Below are 22,933 nucleotides of genomic sequence, written 5' to 3'. Positions count from 1 at the left end.
TCAGCATGTGGTTATTATCTGACTGGAACGTGAGGAAAGAGTCACAGGGAGAGTGGCTGTTATACATTGTAGTACTCACTATGCCTAGTGTTTATAAATGACTAACATTTATATATAATGATTCCTATCAAAATATCAATCAGTATAAAACAGGCAAATCTTTTGACATGCAGCAAGTGTCGATCCATACATGTAGCTAACTGTCCAGATTAGATTTAGATTCGGGGTGTCAGATTTATTAAGTAGTGGGTCGGATTTGTTCAACTGAGACCTCATGGGGGCTGGATTATTTTGTGCTAAAATCAGTTTGACTACGTGGATATTTAGGCTACACCTGGATGTATTATTTGGAATCCTTCAAGAATGCCTGCTCTATAGATAGCCTACCAATCAATGAGAAATTGCATAAAGCAGAGAACTGCAACAAATGAAAGTCAAACAGCATTTTAACTATCAATGCAACATTGACAAGAATACATTTCAAGTATGAGATAATAGACAATAAGTGCCATAGAAATGTTTCCTCTTCATACACACATCCAATAATAATTGTGTTAAGTAGCCTGTTATTCAGAATCATTCATTATAGCTACATTTGAAAGAATGCAGGCTAATAGCTGTAGCCTACTCCAGTAATTGAGAAATTGCATACTAGGCTACATTGAAAACAACAATTAGGCTACAAAACGTAGAAAATGACTCATATTATGCATCTGTATCTTGGTTGCAGTACATTTATTTATCCAGCAGATGTCATACACCCGAGGCTTCGAGTAGTGAACCCATTTCCAACCAAATTAAATTAAACACATATTGACATCTTTCCAATCAAAACAAATCACCGATCAACAGTTTTAATGAATGCTACATATTATTATTATAATTATCATTATTTTTCGAAATGATATTGCCGTTCGAGGCTCCTCGATTCGTCCAATCACAGTGGATCTGGTGGATGCGCGTCCAATCACATTGGCCGGATGATGCCGCAGCGGGTCATTTGAGTTTTGGACTCCTTCAGGTACAGTAGCTTACAGCAGCAGACAGCAGAAGCAAGACTCACTCAAAACGCCAAAAGCTAACGAACTACTCAACTATGGGGAAAGGAAAAGTAAGACATGTTTATTTACATTGCTTAACTGTTAACCGTTATATTGTTAACGTTTGTGAATTTGAGGGGGAAATCGAACGTTTTTCCAAACATGGGTCATTGAAAGTGCTGGAATGTAGGCTAGTTTACGGTTTGGCAAAGTCTTGAACGTGATTTTAACCGTCGTGTTTTAGGGTTAGGGTTAGGATGGCTGCATTTGATATGCTCCGCCTCCTCGAAAAGTGCGTTGATTTTCAGCATAATCTGTTGTTTCCGGTTAAACAGTCAGCCACTCATGTCAACCAAACAACTTTTAATAACTGAATTGAGATGATGCCGTCGTCATTTCTATCGTTTCCTAGTGGCTCACGTAAAAACGCAGAGCCGTTAGCTCTGCGTAGGAGGCGGACCGGTGACTTCCATGCTAGTTGGGGCTCTCTTCTGGCTCATGGAAGCCGACTTTGGTGCTTAAAATCCGGGTACAGAGGACCTCGAGAGGGATCTCTCCTGGCTTTATGGAGGGGGGTGCACATCTCGGCGGTTTGTACCTGCCGAGATTTGCATCCCTGTTTTTAAGTTAAAACAGCCCCAAAATATGGTGGGGGTGCAATTCTCGGCGGGGGTGCAAAACTCGGCATGACACCGGGTCGGACTCGGAACGGAGCTGGCTTTAGTGACATCATCATCATGTCAATCATCCGGAGCCCATGATGTCAGTGTGTGACATGTAGCCTAGCTGCTAACCAGCCCCATTGAAGGCTTCATAGGAGTGCATGCAGGCGAAGTCAGTCAGTAGTTCTCAAAGTGGGGTCTGGGATCCTTGAGGCGGTTCCAGGGGGTCCCCAGCAAAAAGGGGGGCCATTTATTTTCACTAATTCCATCCATAAAAGCTGTAAGAACCCTGAATGTAGGCTATATTTGTGCAAGAATCAATTCATTTTTTATGAGGTGTAACAACACAGTTGAGAAGTCTGCACCCCTCTCTTTTTTATAGCCTATAGTCGTTGTCTGTGCTTCTGTAAAGCTGTTCTCATTTGTAACAGTAGGCTATAATGAACCTTGGTCCATGTCTCAAACTATGTCATGTCAGGTCCTTGAATTTGAGGGAATTGGGCCTGGAAAGTCCTTGAGAAGTCATTGAAGGTGTGGGAAGCCTGTATCAAGCAGTGACTGCTCAATGCATGACTTTAAGTGACTGCACTATATTTATGGATCTTATGTGCAGCAATGTCAGGAGGCGGCTTTTAGAATTGAATAGACATTTTCCAGCTGTATGAAGGAAATGAACCAGGGGATAATTCTCTAACCGTTGTTTTCCAGAAACCTCTCATCTTTGCATTGGGGGCCAAGTTAAAAGCCCATCGGCTGGCTGGAGGAGAAGACCTGCGCCCACGGTCCTGCCTTCTGGAAGACGATGTGGTGGTGATCCTAACAAAGGTAGGCACTGTTGTTGGATCTCAATATGAGCCTAGTAGGCCTATTAAAATGACTCATCACTTGCTGCTAGCTACTTTGAACTTTATCTCAGGTTTATATGATATCTTATTTATCATCATATTTATTCATCTTATACTGTGCAATCTTTCATTTCATAATGTGAAACTTTAGTGGTCACAAGTTTAGTGTTCATATAGTATATAGTCTATATCTTGTTTATTTTTTCAACTTTAATTTTGTTGTCACTCTTTCACTCCTGTCTTGTAGGCCAATAATGTGTAATAACTAATTTTTAAATTGTATTTCACATATTCTGTAGTTCACACATTCTATAGGCTAATTTCACACATTCGGTGTCCCGACCCCCACTTTGGGAACCACTGTTGTAGGCTATACCTGTATATTGAGCTGCTGTAACAAGTGTGTGGGATTAATCAAGTCAATCTTATCTTATCTTATCTGATCATATCTTATCTTATCTGCTCGTATCTTATCTGATCGTATCTTATCTTATCTGATCATACCTTACCTTATCTGGTCATATGTTACCTTATCTGATCTGATCTTATCTGATCTTATCTTATCTTATCTTATCTGATCATACCTTACCTTATCTGGTCATATGTTACCTTATCTGATCTGATCTGATCTTATCTGATCTTATCTGATCATACCTTACCTTATCTGATCTGATCTGATCTTATCTTAGGTTCATTGGCCAACAGAGGCAGCTGCGTCCTGGCCCGGTGACAGAGCCAGTCAAGTGACAGGTGGGTAATACACATCAGTGGAGGATACCCCCCCCCCCCTCTCTCTCTCTCTCTCTCTCTCTCACACACACACACACACATACACACACACACACACACACACACACACACACACACACACACACACACACACCTCAATTACACACTCCTTTTTCTTTTCTTTTTTTATTATGCTATTACAGATACAGGCTTCATGAACAACATTGAGAGAGCCTAGCATTGATCTGCAGCTACTCATAAATATATGTGAGGCTGATTTAAGTATGATTGAACAAACACCTCCTCAGCACCGGACCCTAAAACTCAAGGACTTCTATCCGTCTCTTCTTGAAGGCATGAACACTGCTTGATGTAATGTCTCCAACAGCCGCGGGGGGAAGAAGGCTGTTCCATGTTGCTCTGGCAGAGTGGAGAAAGCTCCTTGTAGGACAATTGTAAAGTCATGTCATGTTTAACCCCTAAGTGTTTTCTCTCTCTCTCTCTTTCCACATTCTCTGCTCAACAACCAGCAGGCTCCGCCCCCCAACACACCCATGGCTCCTCCCCCTGGCACCCTCCTCCCGAGCAGCCCCGTCACCACCCGCTCCTCCAGATCCAACGGGCCAAACCAACCCTGGGTATGATGATTTAGATATTTCCAACATTTCCCATTCCCTCCCCACCTCATCACTTTCCTGCTCTCCCCTCTCTCACATTCCCCCTGCTCTCCCTCCCTTCTCCTGCTCTCTCCTCCGCTCTCTCCTATATTTCTATATTTTCTATATTTCTCTATCAATTGTTCAATGTGTTATCGTTACTACTGTAATTTGCTACTGTTGTGTCAGCTAGAATTAGCTAGACATATTTTCTGTGAAGCCCTCTGGGACATGCTTGTGAATTAGGGCTCTACAAATAAACTTGACTTGACCTTTTAACTAGCTATGTATTAAACCAAACTGGGGTATGATGATAATAGATATTTGACATTTGACCTTTTAACTAGCTATGTATTAGAGCAGGGCTTCCCAAACTTTTCACACTAAGTAGCCACTATATGTACCAAACCACGTTTGCTGACTTAACCAGGCAATAGCATCAGAAAGGCTAAATAACAACATATGTCTACACACACACACACACACACACACACACACACACACACACACACACACACACACACACACACACACCATGATATGTAAAGCAATTTGGGTGCCTTGAAAAGCGCTCTATTAATAATCCAATCAATTATTTTATTCTTATTACAGTGAATAAGCCCAAGAGGACGAAAATGACAAGCAGGCCGACATGGATGCGCAAAGCCTACAACGACGCCAAGAAGATTGGAGAGATGCGGGGAGTCTGGCAGAAGAAGCGATGAGAAGATATATTATATTGTATTTAGATGTTGTTGTGTTTTTATATTTTATAAAATAAATGTTTGCATGAATTTAAAGCATTGTGTCGGTGACTCAACCTTTAACTTCATTGGGTTCTATGGCAAAGCAGTGTTTATGATTCAAAGCCAGTAATATCCGGCGGTTCTGCAGTAAATGAAATGCCATTCTGTTACAATAAGTAACTAGAATTGATAAAGGGGTAATATTCATACAGGAATATTTATTTGACCTTTTCTTTTCTTCATGGAACAGACTAAGCTAACGTTAATTTGACATTTTCTGATAACAATCAAAAGCTGGCATTGAGTAACTTGTGAACAAACACACTTGCAAGCGCCCACAACATTATAGAGAACTTCAGTTTGAAATGTTTAACAACTTCCCAACAAATGCATAACCTCATTGGCATCCATACAATTAGGAAATTGATGAGGGATGTATTTTTCCTGGCAGTTCATTTGGGGACATAGAAGTTCCCTACTTTCTTTCTAATAGGAGATTACTGTCTCCTTTTTGTGTTCCTATGAGACAGTTCATTCTTATTGAAAGTGATCCCTACAGATCATAAAGGATCAGTTTAGGTCTACACCAGGGGTGGGCCATTCTTTTTTCCTGAGGGCCAGACTGACTTACATCAAGTAAGTGAAGGGCCACACATTGGAGATTATACCTGCCAACACTCCTGATTTTCGCGGGAGTCTCCCTATTTTTAACCCTCTCTCCCGTTGTGATTAATAATTTCTCGTTAAACTCTCGATATAATAGTGATGCAAATCCAATGGCTGTAGCAGATGAGACTTATTAACATAATTCTGCCTTTTATTGAGTTGATTGAGTTTTTGTTTTTCTTTGAGGACCTCGGGGGCCGGATTGAGATGGTCCGGGGGCTGCATTTTGCCCATGTGTGATCTACAGTGTTAACATCACTACTTCCTCTTCAAATGCACTTACCTTTCATGGATAAAGTTCAGAATGAGCTCCTGCAGCAACGGGCCAAATGTGACTTGGGTTTTCAAGCCAAGCTATTGAAAAGCTGTCCTCATATTTCAGACTTTGAATGGTTTCTGTTAGAAATAGGAAGTAAATACCAGCCAAATAACCAGACTACAGTAGGTTAGTGTCCAGAATCGTTCATTTCCATCCATGTGTGCTGGAGTGTGTAACTCATTTTAGTTCACGGGCCATATCCAGTGGTTCCCAACCTTTTTTGTCTTATGTACCCCTTGAGCTGTTTTTCCATGACAATAGTACCCCTCACTCATGCGTGTTGATGATTACATACAAGTAAATCTATACAAAATATATGTTTTACTGAACTGCCGGTGTTTGGGCTTTTTAGTTGTTTTTTTTTGCCATTATCAGTAGCAGAACAGTGTAGCAGTTGACACTTGCTAGCAGAACTAGTTGCGGCACACACATCACATTTTAACAATGGGCTTATGAAATGACTTGGAATATATATATATATTTATTTATCATTTTGGAGGTAAATTGTATTCCCCAATCATTCCAAGTACCCCCTGCAAGCTGCTCAAGTACCCCTAGGGGTACACGTACCCCTGGTTGGGAATCACTGCATGCAACCCAATGCATAATAACCTATCAATAACAACACCTACACATTTAGCTGTTTCTTTTAGTGTAAAGAATTACAGGTATGAGAACACGTTTTCACACAGGGTTATCTCAGTTACCAAGAAGAAAGAAGAAAGATATGCACATGTCAAAAACAGGCAGACAAAAGGGTACATTTATTTTAGACTTTAGAAAAAAATTACAGTGCAAAGTGTCTGTCTAAATATGTATATATGAAGGGATGTACATTTATAGTAACTACTATACAATAAGTGTGGTGTAATGAGTCTATTTTAAATACATATATATGAAGGAATGTACATGTACAGTAAATGTAATGTACAGTAATGTGTCAATATGGCACATAGAATTGCAAACAAAGGCTTATACATGTTTCCAGATATTGCACGATTATATGCCGTTCACCATGAACAAAGTGGACATTGTAAAGAAGTTTAAATAGAGATGTTTCAGGAAAAAAAACGTTTTGAGTCAAAGGCTTTGAGTCAGGTATTGCAGATATTTCCCAGAAAAGCATACATCAAATAGAGAGCCAAAGTGAACGTCACTTCCTGCTTCAGCATGCGTACCAAGGGATTTCCTCCACCATTTTATTTGCCATAGACATTTCATAAAATGCTTATAAAAATAGTTTTACTTGGTAAAACCAAACGGTTCAGCTATATTTAGAATCCGGAGAGACCATAGAACATTTCACTCGGATTAAAACAAACATTGAACAAATATTTCCTTTAAATCCGCTATTTGTTTACGTTTTGGTCTTAGTGAAATATTCTGTGGTCTCTCCTGTTTCTAAATATAGCTGAACCGTTTGGTTTGAACAAGTAAAACTATTTTTATAAGCATTTTACGTAATGTCTATGGGAAAATAAATGTCGGATGAAAGTCTCTGGTACGCATGCTGAAGCAGCAAGTGGCGTTCGCTTTGGCTCTCCACAGTGAGTGTGTGCACAGTAATTTAACACAGTAACAGTTAGTTATTCCACACTAAGCGTAAGCTAGGTGATCAAGTTGCTGGTTTAAGTGTTCATCAGAGTGATGGTTTGTGGGTAGAAGCTGTTTCTGTGTCTGGTGGTTTTGGCGTACACAGTGCTCTCTAGCGCCTGCCGGAGGAGAGGAGTTCAAACAGATCATGTCCATGGTGAGATGGGTCAGTGATGATCTTTCCTGTGCTTTTCTTGACTCTGGAGGAGTACAAGTCTGGGATGGAGGGCAGGTTGGCACCAATGATCTTCTCTGTGGTCCTGACTGTCCGTTGAAGTCTGCGCTTGTCCTGTTTGGTGGCCGACCCAAACCAGACAGAGATGGAGTTGCAGAGTACATACAGACTGGATGGGTCCGCTGAGGTAAAGTCATTTGTGTTGAGGAGGAAGAACCAGGGTGAGAGCAGAGCACGCACCCCTGGGGAAGGACTTCTCAGTGCAATTTCTACACTTTGCAAAGTCATCCTGTGGGCCGGATTGGACCCTCTGGCGGGCCGGTTCTGTTCCCCGGCCGTATGTTTGACAGCCCTGACTGTATGGTAATAAACAGCTCAGTGTCTCTTCCTGCTGTTCTTCTCCCTGCTCTGTGTGACTGTCATCAGTAGGGGGCGCTCTGGGCGACTGGCCCTCTCCCCTCGGCTTGAAAAAGGACTCGTTCAGTCTCGTCTGGACCTGAAGTCAAAGAGAAATGCCAGATAAATACACTGCTGTAGTTCAGATAAATACACTGCTGCAGTTCAGATAAATACACTGCTGCAGTTCAGATAAATACACTGCTGTAGTTCAGATAAATACACTGCTGTAGTTCAGATAAATACACTGCTGTAGTTCAGATAAATACACTGCTGTAGTTCAGATGAATACACTGCTGTAGTTCAGATAAATACACTGCTGTAGTTCCTCAACAGGTACAATAGAATATAAGTGCAGTCAGATGTTTTGGAGCTTACGGTCGTTTATAGAGGGAACGGAAATTGACACTCCCTGCTTTCTCCTTGCAAGCTCTGAAGTTGTAAATGCTACCTTCAAGTGCTCCTTGCAGCACTTGAATTTTTCTCCAAGTGGGAAATGGTTTGCACTGAAGCGCTTACCCAAACTAAAGACGTTCTCATGTGACCTATCTGTAATTAGAGGTCATGTGACCTGTGACTAGAGGTTACCAGTGACCCAGGACTTTATCATGTGACCTGTGACTAGACATTACCAGTGACCCAGAACTTTATCATGTGACCTGTGACTAGAGGTTACCAGTGACCCAGGACTTTATCATGTGACCTGTGACTAGAGGTTACCAGTGACCCAGGACTTTATCATGTGACCTGTGACTAGAGGTTACCAGTGACCCAGAACTTTATCATGTGACCTGTGACTAGAGGTTACCAGTGGCCCAGGACTTTATAATGTGACCTGTGACTAGAGGTTACCAGTGACCAAGGACTTTATCATGTGACCTGTGACTAGAGGTTACCAGTGACCCAGGACTTTATCATGTGACCTGTGACTAGAGGTTACCAGTGACCCAGGACTTTATCATGTGACCTGTGACTAGACGTTACCAGTGACCCAGAACTTTATCATGTGACCTGTGACTAGAGGTTTCCAGTGACCCAGAACTTTATCATGTGACCTGTGACTAGAGGTTACCAGTGACCCAGGACTTTATCATGTGACCTGTGACTAGAGGTTACCAGTGACCCAGGACTTTATCATGTGACTTGTGACTAGAGGTTACCAGTGACCCAGGACTTTATCATGTGACTTGTGACTAGAGGTTACCAGTGACCCAGGACTTTATCATGTGACCTGTGACTAGAGGTTACCAGTGACCCAGAACCTTATCATGTGACCTGTGACTAGAGGTTACCAGTGACCCAGGACTTTATCATGTGACCTGTGACTAGAGGTTACCAGTGACCCAGAACTTTATCATGTGACCTGTGACTAGAGGTTACCAGTGACCCAGAACTTTATCATGTGACCTGTGACTAGAGGTTACCAGTGACCCAGAACTTTATCATGTGACCTGTGACTAGAGGTTACCAGTGACCCAGAACTTTATCATGTGACCTGTGACTAGAGGTTACCAGTGACCCAGAACTTTATCATGTGACCTGTGACTAGAGGTTACCAGTGACCCAGGACTTTATCATGTGACCTGTGACTAGAGGTTACCAGTGACCCAGAACTTTATCATGTGACCTGTGACTAGAGGTTACCAGTGACCCAGAACTTTATCATGTGACCTGTGACTAGAGGTTACCAGTGACCCAGAACTTTATCATGTGACCTGTGACTAGAGGTTACCAGTGACCCAGGACTTTATCATGTGACCTGTGACTAGAGGTTACCAGTGACCCAGGACTTTATCATGTGACCTGTGACTAGAGGTTACCAGTGACCCAGAACTTTATCATGTGACCTGTGACTAGAGGTTACCAGTGACCCAGGACTTTATCATGTGACCTGTGACTAGAGGTTACCAGTGACCCAGGACTTTATCATGTGACCTGTGACTAGAGGTTACCAGTGACCCAGAACTTTATCATGTGACCTGTGACTAGAGGTTACCAGTGACCCAGAACTTTATCATGTGACCTGTGACTAGAGGTTACCAGTGACCCAGAACTTTATCATGTGACCTGTGACTAGAGGTTACCAGTGACCCAGAACTTTATCATGTGACCTGTGACTAGAGGTTACCAGTGACCCAGGACTTTATCATGTGACCTGTGACTAGAGGTTACCAGTGACCCAGAACTTTATCATGTGACCTGTGACTAGAGGTTACCAGTGACCCAGAACTTTATCATGTGACCTGTGACTAGAGGTTACCAGTGACCCAGAACTTTATCATGTGACCTGTGACTAGAGGTTACCAGTGACCCAGAACTTTATCATTTGACCTGTGACTAGAGGTTACCAGTGACCCAGGACTTTATCATGTGACCTGTGACTAGAGGTTACCAGTGACCCAGAACTTTATCATGTGACCTGTGACTAGAGGTTACCAGTGACCCAGAACTTTATCATGTGACCTGTGACTAGAGGTTACCAGTGACCCATAACTTTATCATGTGACCTGTGACTAGAGGTTACCAGTGACCCAGAACTTTATCATGTGACCTGTGACTAGAGGTTACCAGTGACCCAGAACTTTATCATGTGACCTGTGACTAGAGGTTACCAGTGACCCAGAACTTTATCCAGTGATATCTCTGTCAGTTATACTGCTAATGAAAATGGAAAGCCATCTTGTTGTTCTATAGGACGAATCAGAGTGACGTCACTGCCACCCAAAAATACGTAACCTTGCGGCAGTTAACTAGTGTGAGTTGTGCCAAACAAACGTTAATATCTCAGAAAAGTATACATCACATAGCTTATATTTGGACATTCTGAGTGAGAGCAGAATTAGCTCAAGAGTTTGATGTACAATATCTGCATGTCGTGTTAAAGTTGTGTGAACTGTCGCAGTTTTTAAATTGTAAACAACTCGTATACATGTGTAGAGCATAGCAGGAATGAGTCAGGAAGTAGCACTTGGGTTCGTCTATGGGGATTTAACATGGGGATTTCACTTAAATGCATCAAATAAGGTCTGTGGATAACAAAAGTTTATGGGCGTGGTCATTTGTGTTCAGCAGGATCATCTTCACACACGGGGGCCACTTTTATGACTTGAAACTTTTACTGAAAAACACGTAAAAAAAACACATTTACGTTTCAAAACAAAAGTCATAGAGACAGTCGGCATGTCTGGGAACGCCCATACAGGCTCTAGGAACGCCCACGATAGACGCTGGGTTAGCTGGTTCAGCCTGGCTGGGGGCGTGGTCATGGTGGGGTAAATCCCCCGTTCTATCCATTCAGCAAAGTTAGAATTTAGCTGATAGCCCAGTCCAGGCAGACATGATCGGGGATTTAACCACCGCACTAAACGCACATCTGAGCAGACGTCTTGTGTTCTGCTCTAGAACCCCCAAACCTGTAGTTTAGAGCCGCAGCACCGTCCTTTGGTGAGTCAGCCTATTGATATATGGGTGGTTTTACCCCACTCGCGCGCCAGCCGTATAACATTTTGTGGGCGTTCCCAGACATGCCGACTGTCTCTATAAGTGGCCCACGCGTCATGTGAAGATTATCTTGCTGAACACAAATGACCACACCCATAAACTTTTGTTAACCACAGACGATGCATTTAAGCGACATCGCCATTCTAAAACCGCATAGCCTTTTCCCCCTTAGAACCAACATGGCGGTGATTTCTGGTTAAGCCTACAGAAATATGTCATCCCTGTGGTACTCTGTCTATTGCTTGTAATTCTAGCATGTGAAGTTTGACCCTAATGCCCGCTCCTTTTATTTGTGTTTTTGTCAGGTTAAAAGCTTTAAAAAAAAACACAACTTAGACCAAATAAAGACGGGAGGAAACATGTCTGTGGTCTTCTGACATCTGATTTAATCAGCTTGAACACAACTTTGCAACCATCAAGAGTCATAAAGTCAGTTCTACAACATACAAGATGTACCTATCCTGTATCTATCTAGTCAGCTCTTCTGGAATGATGAAGTCTTCCTTTTATCTAGAGAAAGCGAGCCCTCTGCTGGTCAAGTCTGAGAACAGATACTCTTGCTTCCCCCATCACTTACCTTGTAGCTGATCAGCATCAGTGAACTGGTGAAGTGGGAGTTTGACATATTGCTTTGTTGAGCAGTGGTTATCTGACTGGAAAGTGAGGAGACCGAGACAGTCACAGGGAAAGTGGGTGATATACACTGTAGTAGGCTACTCACTATCACTGTTGGGCAAGTTACTTTCAAAATGTAATATCCTACATATTACTAGTTACTTTCATTTGAAAGTAATGTTACTTTACAATATTATTGTCTGTGTAGAGTAACTCGTTACTTATTACACTACTTTTGCATTACTTTGACCAAAACAACAGCAGCAACAGAATGACATAGACGCCCCGGAACCATCCTGAAAAATAATTTCAACCATCTTGAAGTCAGTGTAAAGTTTAAACAATCCACAATTCTAAATGTTATTCTTTTTCTTTGTTATTGTCATCTATAGTGGTTATTTGCCTAAAAACACAGTTTGATTAGGAAATGATTGTATCTTTTTTTTTATATATGCTTTGATAAAAAAAAATGTAACTCAATTTGTAACTTCAGTTACTTGACAAAGTAACTGGTATATTACTGAAATCCTATAAGTAATAAGTTATATTACTGAGTTACTGCTAAAAGTAATATATTACATGTAATATGTTACTTTTGTAATGAGTTACCCCCAACACTGCTCACTATGCCTAGTGTTATATAAACTGAGGAGACAGTGTTAATACTGGATAAATATTATAAGTAGTAACTAATCTTTTACCAGAATCAACTTAGCCTCCTGAGGTTAGTTGCAGAGTAGAATGACTGATGAGTCTCGCGTTGAGGGGATGCAGAGTTGCCGACACACATTCTTGATACAACTTCCGGTCTGAACAATATCAGTGCTGTCCGTTTAATATTATGCTCCCCCTTCGCCCGCCTGCCCAAAGGTTCCTACTTAAATATTTCAATATCTCGCTTCTTTGACCTTTCGAGCGCAAATTGTTGCTGCCAATAATAACGTGGACACACTTAGTAAGAAACATATCCACGCCGCCACTGGACAGGTTGTAAAGTTAAATGTCATCAAAACAATTTGCTTCGAGAAGAAATTACGTTATTTGCAAGGGTCAGTAAAACGTGTGTTTAGAAAAAGGTGGTGGTGGCCGCTAGGCGGAGTGGAGAGCTAATTTTCGCTGTGGGAAAAGTCGAGTGGTGTGTGGTGGTGATTTGACTGGGCTGCCGTACCTGTGTAGTGGCGGCGGGTTTAGTGCTACTAGTGATACTCATGTATGCTAAGCTAATGCTAAAAACGCCTTCTTAAAGTGAGAGAAAGTGTGTGTTTCCATGGAGGGCACAAATGCCAAATACGTGTCCCAGAAAATCAGCAAGACGAGATGGAGGCCAGTGTCGTCTGCCGCTCTGCAGCAAGCAGATGTCTTTGCTGCTGGTTCATGGGACAACGCTGTGTCAAAGTCTGAGACTGTGGGCCTCCCCCCCCAGACAACGCTTGTAAAAAGGTGCCTCCCTCGTTCAATTCCTGGATGCCTATGGCATTACGATTGTGTTATTTTGATCCCATTTAGCAGGAAGTAACACAGGTGCAAGCAAAACAGTAACGAGGGCCCCGCGACTGGGTCACCAAAATGGATTGGAAGTTGGAAACCCTCAGTAATGTTCTGCTGCCTTGCACCTGTGTTACTTCCTGCCGTTCAGCTAATAAGCTAATTCAGACAGATAATAAGTTCTGTCTGAAGGCATGTATCCGACTCTGGGAAAAACTGTCAAATTCCCTAAAACTATCTCTTTTACCAAATGACACACAGTTAGGCTATGCTATGTGCTCTCCTTTTGATGACTACTTTTCACTTTCATTCACTGAGCCTCCCCTGAAACTGCTTGGAGGCTCGCCTCCCACTTTGAAACCCCCTGGTGTAGAACATGTTAGGATTGAGTAAAAGTTACACTTTTAAAATAGGCTCGCCTGTCATTCCAGAAGTGTTGCTTTGTGATTCGTGAATGCTGAATAAATATTATGTTAATGTTACTAGAAGATTCTGTTTCATGAAATATCATAAACAGAGTCTTCTTATGAGGTGTACGTTACGTTTGCTGATACACAGTTAAGTTAGTTTTCATTGTCAGTTTGATGCAACCTCATGTAACAGTATAATGTTAGTGGAGTAGCACTGCTGGCTAAGTAAAATAGTCATCATCAACCACTTGACGTTTTCACTCAACGATAAGTCCCTGCATCTAATATTGTTTTACCATCAAAATCCCAAATCTGGTATAGCCACTACATTCCTGGTGACAAAGTAGAGACTGACACAATAATATTTGGTCAATGTCATAAATCATTAGACCGAAGTCACCAAAAATATACATTTCTCCAATACCAATAGAATAACAAAGTCAAATTTGAGCTGACTTAAGTTCAGCTAAGGTACACCCTCCATACCCAGCTAGCTGACGGACGCTGTTAATATCAAAGACGATGGGATTCAAGCAAGACGGCCCAACTTCAACTCACTTCCTGTCATTTTGTCACGTGGGTTTTGCCCATGGTTTTCCACGGACACGCCCACTTAGGACCCTTTCGGGCAGGTCTGAGTCAATGGTTGACCACGCCCATTCAGGAGACTTGCTGCTACCATTTGTTAGAATTGGCGGCGCTTGCGGTGACCCATCTATAGTAATATAACATCTATGTTAATATCTCTTGCAGGACAACAAGATTTCCATTTGGTCCATCGGGGATCATGGGCTTTCTGGCATGGACGATGAATTTGAAGGCGATCTTCAGCTATTATGTGAGCACAAGCACGACGGAGATGTGCTCGATCTTCAAGTAAGATACTTATTGGAGTTGATGGAGTGAGATACTTATTGGAGTTGATGGAGTCAGATACTTATTGGAGTTGATGGAGTAAGATACTTCTTGGAGTTGACAACATTATACTAGGTTTCTTTAACTGTGCTTGGTGGCATGAAATTAGCACCTACTGCATTTATTGGTGACCTTATTTTTATTTGGTGACAGAAAAAGAAGACTTTCTTTGATTTCTGAATTTGTCACGGTTGCATTGTTGCAGAGAAATAGTACGTGTTGTATATCGGTCGTATATCGGTATCGGCCTTGTTGACTGTAGTCGGCTATCGGCAAAAAAAGCGACTGTTCACCGATTGATATTTAGCCTATGAGTTGGGTCACACAATTTGTTGTTTGTTTCATAATTATATGACAGTATGACTGAATTTGTGCTAATTCAAAGATAGTGTGATGATGAAGGGATCACAAGACTTTAAAGCATGTCAGTTATTTGTTTATAATGAAGATTTCTTTGTTTCCCTGTCAAAAAAGGCGTAAAAAAAGGTATCAGTATCTGCTATCGTTCAAATTGTTATTTTAAACATCGTTATGGGTATCAGCCCAGAATTTTGCGTCACTAATAAGCGTCACTCACACATGTGTTTGGGTGAGGCTTGTGGCAAATTAAATGTCCTTCGATCTTTCCTAGTTTCTGGACCGAGACAGAATCGTCACCGCATCGTCAACTGGAGCAGTCACCATCTTCCACCATCACCAAAACAGTCAGGTACTCTCATCTGCTTGCCTATAACCCTGCTCTCTCTCTCTCTCTCTCTCTCTCTCTGTGTGTGTGTGTCTCTCTCTCACACACACACACTCTCTGTCTCTCTCACACACACGACACACACATTCTCTCTCTCTCTGTGTGTGTCTCTCTCTCTCACACACACACACACACTAGTGCTGCACGATTTGGGGGAAAGGTGCGATTAGCGAGTATGGTGGACAATATTGCGATTTGCCATTGTGATTGCGATATAATAAACAAGAGGTATCTAGGGATGTGCCGGCATGAGTTTTTGACGGTATGATAACCTTGGACAAAAATACCACGGTTTCACGTATCACAGACTAAAATACATGAAATATGTTACAATTTAAAATATATTAAAACGGAATAAATAGAACAATTTGAAATAAAATTATCTTTACAAAAAAATAAAAATAAAATTGAGACATTTGCCTGTCCCAAAACATGTAAAAAAGAAACACCAGAAAACTAGAAACTGCACTGTGTTACAGCACATAGAAGATGGCTCAGACTAATACAATGATACACCCCGTTTATTTATTTTGTAGCGACAGATGGCCTTAAACGCCACACTCACGTGACGCTTCTTGAGAGAGAGGCGAGGTAACGTGCATCTGCAGACTTTATTGAGGGACCATGAAGGCGTCATGTGACAGGCTAGTTGAAGCCTGGAGGTGCTGCTGATGGTAGCTGCGACAGTGTTTTGCTGCTATCAACCTTGTTAATCTCGCTATATTCTTCATCACAGCGGGTTATTACCCACTGTGCACTTAATCGTGCACTAGTTCTGCATAAGCACCTGCAGCTCTCTCCTTATTTTACTGACGTTCTCACTAATCACACGGCTGTTTACATGCGTTTCTGAACGGCTAGCTAGTTATTAGCATAGCTCGCTGTTAACACATTGAGTGCCAAGGACGTCTGTGGACGTTCTAAAAAAAAGTAACGAGGAGTGCCAAGGACGTCTGTGGACGTCCTAAAATCATAATTCATATTATTCCATAATTCTGCTGTTTAAGGTCGTACCTAGCCAGTGAGCATGAATCCCTTCAAGGGATCACACGGCGCCACCTTAAACATCGTCACAGGAGCTGCTCCACCCACCTCAGATCCTTTACTTTGTACAGGAGACAGCGGAGAAAGCCGTGATCAAAGTGGAAACCGATGCATGCTTTCTGCCAGAGCCGTATATATTGCTCTGTCTACAGCGGAGTGGGCTCGGCTGCATCCGCGCTCACAACTGAGCTCTTATGCTTCTATCTATCTCCACACGATTTCCTAGAAAGCCAGCATCCGAAGCCGAACGGCCAAGCCTTTTCGTTCAGTCGCGTTTGCCAGCGCGCATCATTTCCTTGATGGGCGCTGGGATCTGTCCGGGGCAAAAACGGAGTCGAGAAAACAAACTCTGTGCGTGTGGGAGGAGCCCGCAGCTCAGAGGTGGAGGGGGGGGGGGGGGGGGGGAGGGGTGTGTGGCACACAGGCTGCACAGAAACCACACCACACGCCACCACATCAGAAAACACCAGCCAGAGTCAGTGAATGTGCTCGAAATTAGAGTGCAAAAGGTATTCATAAAAGGGACTATATCTTGGAAAGTAAAAAAAAACGACAGAAAACCCTTGAAAGTGCACTTTTTTGAGAGGCTGTCATTTCATAATGGAACTGTCTAGAAACAAAATTTCTTCTTTGGAAGAAGCAGGAGTGTTCAATGTTTCATTAAAGTCCAGCCCCGTTAATATAGCCATAATAGAAAAAATTCTATAGCTGTTTTCAACTGAATGGAAGTGAATCTGGCACAGGCTCCAGACAATTTTACTGAAGCGCTGTGGCACTCAATGTGTTAACGATCATGGATGTTCTCTCTCTCTGCTTCTCGGTAAGATGTAACCTTGCTGCGCATAACATTACTTATTTGCGGGAGTGCATGGGAGAAGTCTCCCGCTAGTGTTGATGCCCAGTGTGATGGCAGAGAAATGTGTGTTTGCTGCGTCGCGTGCAACGTTAGTTTAGAGGAGGCTCACACACACACACACACTCACTCACTCAAAGAGACGTGAAAAAATAATAATAATATATAGTTATAATAATAACTTTTGCCGTTATGTAATCGCACGTGCTGACATCGCGATTGCGATTAGATTAATCGTGCAGCACTAACACACACACACACACACACACACACACACACATTCTATCTCTTCCTATCTCTCCCTATCTCTGTCTCTCTCTCTCACACACACACACACACACACACACACACACACACACACACACACACACACACACACATTCTCTCTGTCTCTCTGTCTCTCTCACACACACATTCTCTCTCTCTCTCTCTGTCTCTCTCACACCCACCCACACACACACACACACACACACACACACGAGTTGGCAATATTACAGAATATGCTGATCTGGATACAGCCCATGTAAGCTCTATGCATACTGAGCCTCATACATGTGAATATCTCATGTTAGAACCATTCACACTGGATCATTTATTCATACATGTGAATATCTCATGTTAGAACCATTCACACTGGATCATTTATTCATACATGTGAATATCTCATGTTAGAACCATTCACACTGGATCATTTATTCATACATGTGAATATCTCATGTTAGAACCATTCACACTGGATCATTTATTCATACATGTGAATATCTCATGTTAGAACCATTCACACTGGATCATTTATTCATACATGTGAATATCTCATGTTAGAACCATTCACACTGGATCATTTATTCATACATGTGAATATCTCATGTTAGAACCATTCACACTGGATCATTTATTCATACATGTGAATATCTCATGTTAGAACCATTCACACTGGATCATTTATTCATACATGTGAATATCTCATGTTAGAACCATTCACACTGGATCATTTATTCATACATGTGAATATCTCATGTTAGAACCATTCACACTGGATCATTTATTCCATCACCCTGATTTCCCAGCTTTCTAGTCCAGCGTGATAATAAAGTATAACTGATCCCCAAACAATTGTAATTGTGCACGACGTCCACAAGGGAGACGTGGGAATCTTTGAAAGAGAGTGAAGAAAACCCTCCTTGAATGGATATACTGTATTACATACTCTAATGTATCCCAGTGGATCAACTCATTTCCTGTGCAGTGACCTGTCTCTCTTCCTGCAGACGCTCTCTGTGTCTCAGCACTGGGCGAGGGCACACTGCTACCCGTGTGACAACGCCCCCTGCACCGGCGTGGTCTGCAACAGTCCCGACATCGTCTCCGTGGGCGAAGACGGGAGGATCGTCCTCTTCAGAGCCGACCAGGAAGGAGTGAGTCCAATCATAGGTGAGCAAGAATTATCGGCTATTAGTCGACCTGGGAAAGTTGTGAAACATGAAAGTTCCAGGCGTGTGACTGCTCTTCTGGAATGAATGATTTGAAGAGTATCATTGGATGAACGTGTTTTTATCTTCGTTAGAGAACGCTGACAGCAGCACCATTCATGCCGTCACTTTCCTGCGGACGACGGAGATTCTGACGGTCAACTCCATCGGCCAACTCAAGCTGTGGGATTTCAGACAGCAGAGCAATTCAGCCTCACAGATCCTCTCCCTGTAAGATCCTCTCACTTCTTACCAAATAAGTTGCATCCAAGTTTGTTTTTTGTTTTTTTAACGTACACTGAGTCAATGTTTGTTTTGCACACCGCACTTTGAAAACGGCACAGTAGCACTGGTACTGCTCGCTAACAGGTCCAGAATTACTTCCGCATTCAGGGCGCCCCAAACTGGTGGCTCGTTAGTGCAGTGGTCAATTAAATTACATTGCGCTCAATTGAAGACAGACAGGAGTAGACGATCAAATTGTCCATCGTCACATTAGTTTAGAAATCTCAGTTTAATTTGACACTGCTGATAGCTAAATGGATGTATGTGATTGTGATCAGTGTTTCCCCTAGAACATTTTTCAGGCCTGGAGGGATTTCGTAAACGTACCCTGACCGCAACGGTGGGGGCCCTCGCTGGCGACGCTAAACTTTTAGCTAACCTGTTCGCATCTATGTTGGCAATGGCATCCCAAGTATCATCATACTATTATGGGATGCGATGCGAACAGTTGTATTATGGCATGTGCGTTTCCCAGGCAACGACACACGTTGACACGTTTTGGAACAGCGCTGCACGCTGGCACAATGCTCCTAAAAGCAAAATGCTTATTGTTTTGAATGATTTGGCATCTTCTATTACTGTCAACACCAGTATTGTTGTATTGTAATAATATGCCATAAAGGTTTATTGACATTTTGGGGAGAGCAGGATTTTTTTTCTCTTTTCTTTTCCTGTAGAATGTTAGGGGAAACACTGGTGATATTGCTGCTGCTAGCAGCTCTAGGCCATCTGGCAAAACAGAGAATCACCAAACTGAGCATCCCTGACTGCATCTGAACCAGCTGTTCAGTATGAAAGACAAGACAGACCTTTGGTAACGCTGCAAATAATTAAAATGTAAAACATTTTTAAAGTAATGCAAATGTCCTTTTATTTGAGTACTTTTAAATAGGCTACTTTTTTACTCTTGAGTAATTTCCTGGACTATTACTTTTACTTGTACTTGAGTTATTTTCACTAAAGTAACTAAACTTGGACATGAGTAGGATTCCACCTCTGGCTGTATTGAATCATGAGCCCCATATGGAATCGTGTCGTGAAATAAGGCGATCGTCCCATAAGGCGATGGTCCCATCCCGAGTACATTTAGATGACAAGCGGTCCTAATAAGTGGTTCCTCTCTGCTCTGAACAGGTACACTACATAGCCCCAGAGGGGCTGCTCTGAACAGGTACACTACATAGCCCCAGAGGGGCTGCTCTGAACAGGTACACTACATAGCCCCAGAGGTGCTGCTCCGAACAGGTACACTACATAGCCCCAGAGGGGCTGCTCTGAACAGGTACACTACATAGTCCCAGAGGTGCTGCTCCGAACAGGTACACTACATAGCCCCAGAGGTGCTGCTCTGAACAGGTACACTACATAGCCACAGAGGGGCTGCTCTGAACAGGTACACTACATAGTCCCAGAGGTGCTGCTCTGAACAGGTACACTACATAGCCCCAGAGGTGCTAAAAATATATATATTGTGATATTTGATTTTGTCCATATTGCCCAGACCTACCTTGTTAGTGTCTTTAGCATTCGTAGCATGCATAATTTGAAAGCAAGGGGATGAAGTGATAAACACTACATTCTGAAGTGGAAAGCAGACAGATTACACAGTTTAAACATCAGGAAAACTAATGATAAATACATAATCGTGCATATCTGACCCGGATTAACACAGTGCACAGTGTGGTGCCCCTGGATGACCACACTTGAAGTGCACCCCTCCTTCCACAAAAAGTCAAATTTACTATAGAGAGGCAAAGTGACCGCTACTTCCTGCTTCAGCACTGTACCAGAGATTTTCATCCGCCATTTATTTTCACATACACATTTTGTAAAATGCGTATAAAAATAGTTGTACTTGTTCAAACCAAACAATTCAGATATATTTACAAACAGGGGAGACCATATAACATTTCACTCAGACAAAACGTAAAGAAATTGCGGATTTGAAGAAAATATCTTTTTCAATGTTTTTTTTTGTTGGTCCAAGTGAAATGTTCTATGGTCTTTTCCAATTCTAAATATAGCTGAACCGTTTGGTTTGATGAAGTAAAACTATTTTCTATAATCATTTTACGAAATGTAGGGATGTTGTCATCTGTCATATCAAATGCTGAACTACTTTAAAACTGATTTTCTGTGATGTGTAAATGTTTTCCTTAAGGATACACCCAGCTCTGTGATTGGTGGAGTGTTGGCGTCATCCTGTATGAAATGGTTGTCGGACAGCCTCCCTTTTTGGCAACCACGCCCCTGGAAACCCAGCTGAAGGTATGTTAAACACTTCCAGTGGAAGGTTAGACAGACACATACCACACTGTCTCTCTGCCAGTGGAAGGTTAGACAGACACATACCACACTGTCTCTCTGCCAGTGGAAGGTTAGACAGACACATACCACACTGTCTCTCTGCCAGTGGAAGGTTAGACAGACACATACCACACTGTCTCTGCCAGTGGAAGGTTAGACAGACACATACCACACTGTCTCTCTGCCAGTGGAAGGTTAGACAGACACATACCACACTGTCTCTCTGCCAGTGGAAGGTTAGACAGACACATACCACACTGTCTCTCTGCCAGTGGAAGGTTAGACAGGCACATACCACACTGTCTCTCTGCCAGTGGAAGGTTAGACAGACACAGACCACACTGTCTCTGCCAGTGGAAGGTTAGACAGGCACAGACCACACTGTCTCTGCCAGTGGAAGGTTAGACAGGCACATACCACACTGTCTCTCTGCCAGTGGAAGGTTAGACAGGCACAGACCACACTGTCTCTGCCAGTGGAAGGTTAGACAGACACAGACCACACTGTCTCTCTGCCAGTGGAAGGTTAGACAGACACAGACCACACTGTCTCTCTGCCAGTGGAAGGTTAGACAGGCACAGACCACACTGTCTCTCTGCCAGTGGAAGGTTAGACAGGCACATACCACACTGTCTCTCTGCCAGTGGAAGGTTAGACAGGCACATACCACACTGTCTCTCTGCCAGTGGAAGGTTAGACAGACACATACCACACTGTCCCTCTGCCAGTGGAAGGTTAGACAGACACAGACCACACTGTCTCTGCCAGTGGAAGGTTAGACAGACACAGACCACACTGTCTCTGCCAGTGGAAGGTTAGACGGGCACATACCACACTGTCTCTCTGCCAGTGGAAGGTTAGACAGACACATACCACACTGTCTCTCTGCCAGTGGAAGGTTAGACAGACACAGACCACACTGTCTCTCTGCCAGTGGAAGGTTAGACAGACACAGACCACACTGTCTCTCTGCCAGTGGAAGGTTAGACAGACACATACCACACTGTCTCTCTGCCAGTGGAAGGTTAGACAGACACAGACCACACTGTCTCTCTGCCAGTGGAAGGTTAGACAGACACAGACCACACTGTCTCTCTGCCAGTGGAAGGTTAGACAGACACAGACCACACTGTCTCTCTGCCAGTGGAAGGTTAGACAGGCACAGACCACACTGCCAGTGGAAGGTTAGACAGACACATACCACACTGTCTCTGTCAGTGGAAGGTTAGACAGGCACAGACCACACTGTCTCTGTCAGTGGAAGGTTAGACAGACACAGACCACACTGTCTCTCTGCACATTGTCTCTAATGCTTTTGCACGTTTGGGCCCAGGTGATCAACTGGCAGAGCACGCTGCACATCCCCCCTCAAGCCAAGCTGAGCGCGGAGGCGTCGGACCTCATCGTCAAACTGTGCCGCGGCCCCGAGGACCGTCTGGGCAAGGACGGGGCGGACGAGATCAAGGCGCAGCCCTTC

The 22,933-nt window shown here is 42.9% G+C and overlaps 1 protein-coding gene across 1 annotated transcript; it reads left to right on the top strand.

Annotated features, from left to right (window-relative positions):
- Positions 1–1,096: 1,096 nt before the first annotated feature.
- LOC310782193 (nucleoporin Nup43-like) lies at positions 1,097–21,375 on the top strand (the record flags this gene model as incomplete). Its single annotated transcript, XM_083642881.1, has 8 exons — positions 1,097–1,111; positions 2,411–2,527; positions 3,807–3,914; positions 14,592–14,714; positions 15,385–15,462; positions 18,664–18,826; positions 18,960–19,095; positions 21,311–21,375. The coding sequence occupies 8 exons, from the start codon at positions 1,097–1,099 to the stop codon at positions 21,327–21,329; spliced, it is 759 nt and encodes a 252-aa protein (XP_083499007.1). The 3' UTR covers positions 21,330–21,375.
- Positions 21,376–22,933: the final 1,558 nt, after the last annotated feature.

The sequence above is a fragment of the Poromitra crassiceps genome (assembly GCF_964638095.1).
Source record: "Poromitra crassiceps genome assembly, chromosome: 9".
NCBI lineage: Eukaryota > Metazoa > Chordata > Actinopteri > Beryciformes > Melamphaidae > Poromitra > Poromitra crassiceps.
Note: the sequence above shows the minus strand (reverse complement) of the source record. Positions and strands in the feature narration are given on the sequence as shown.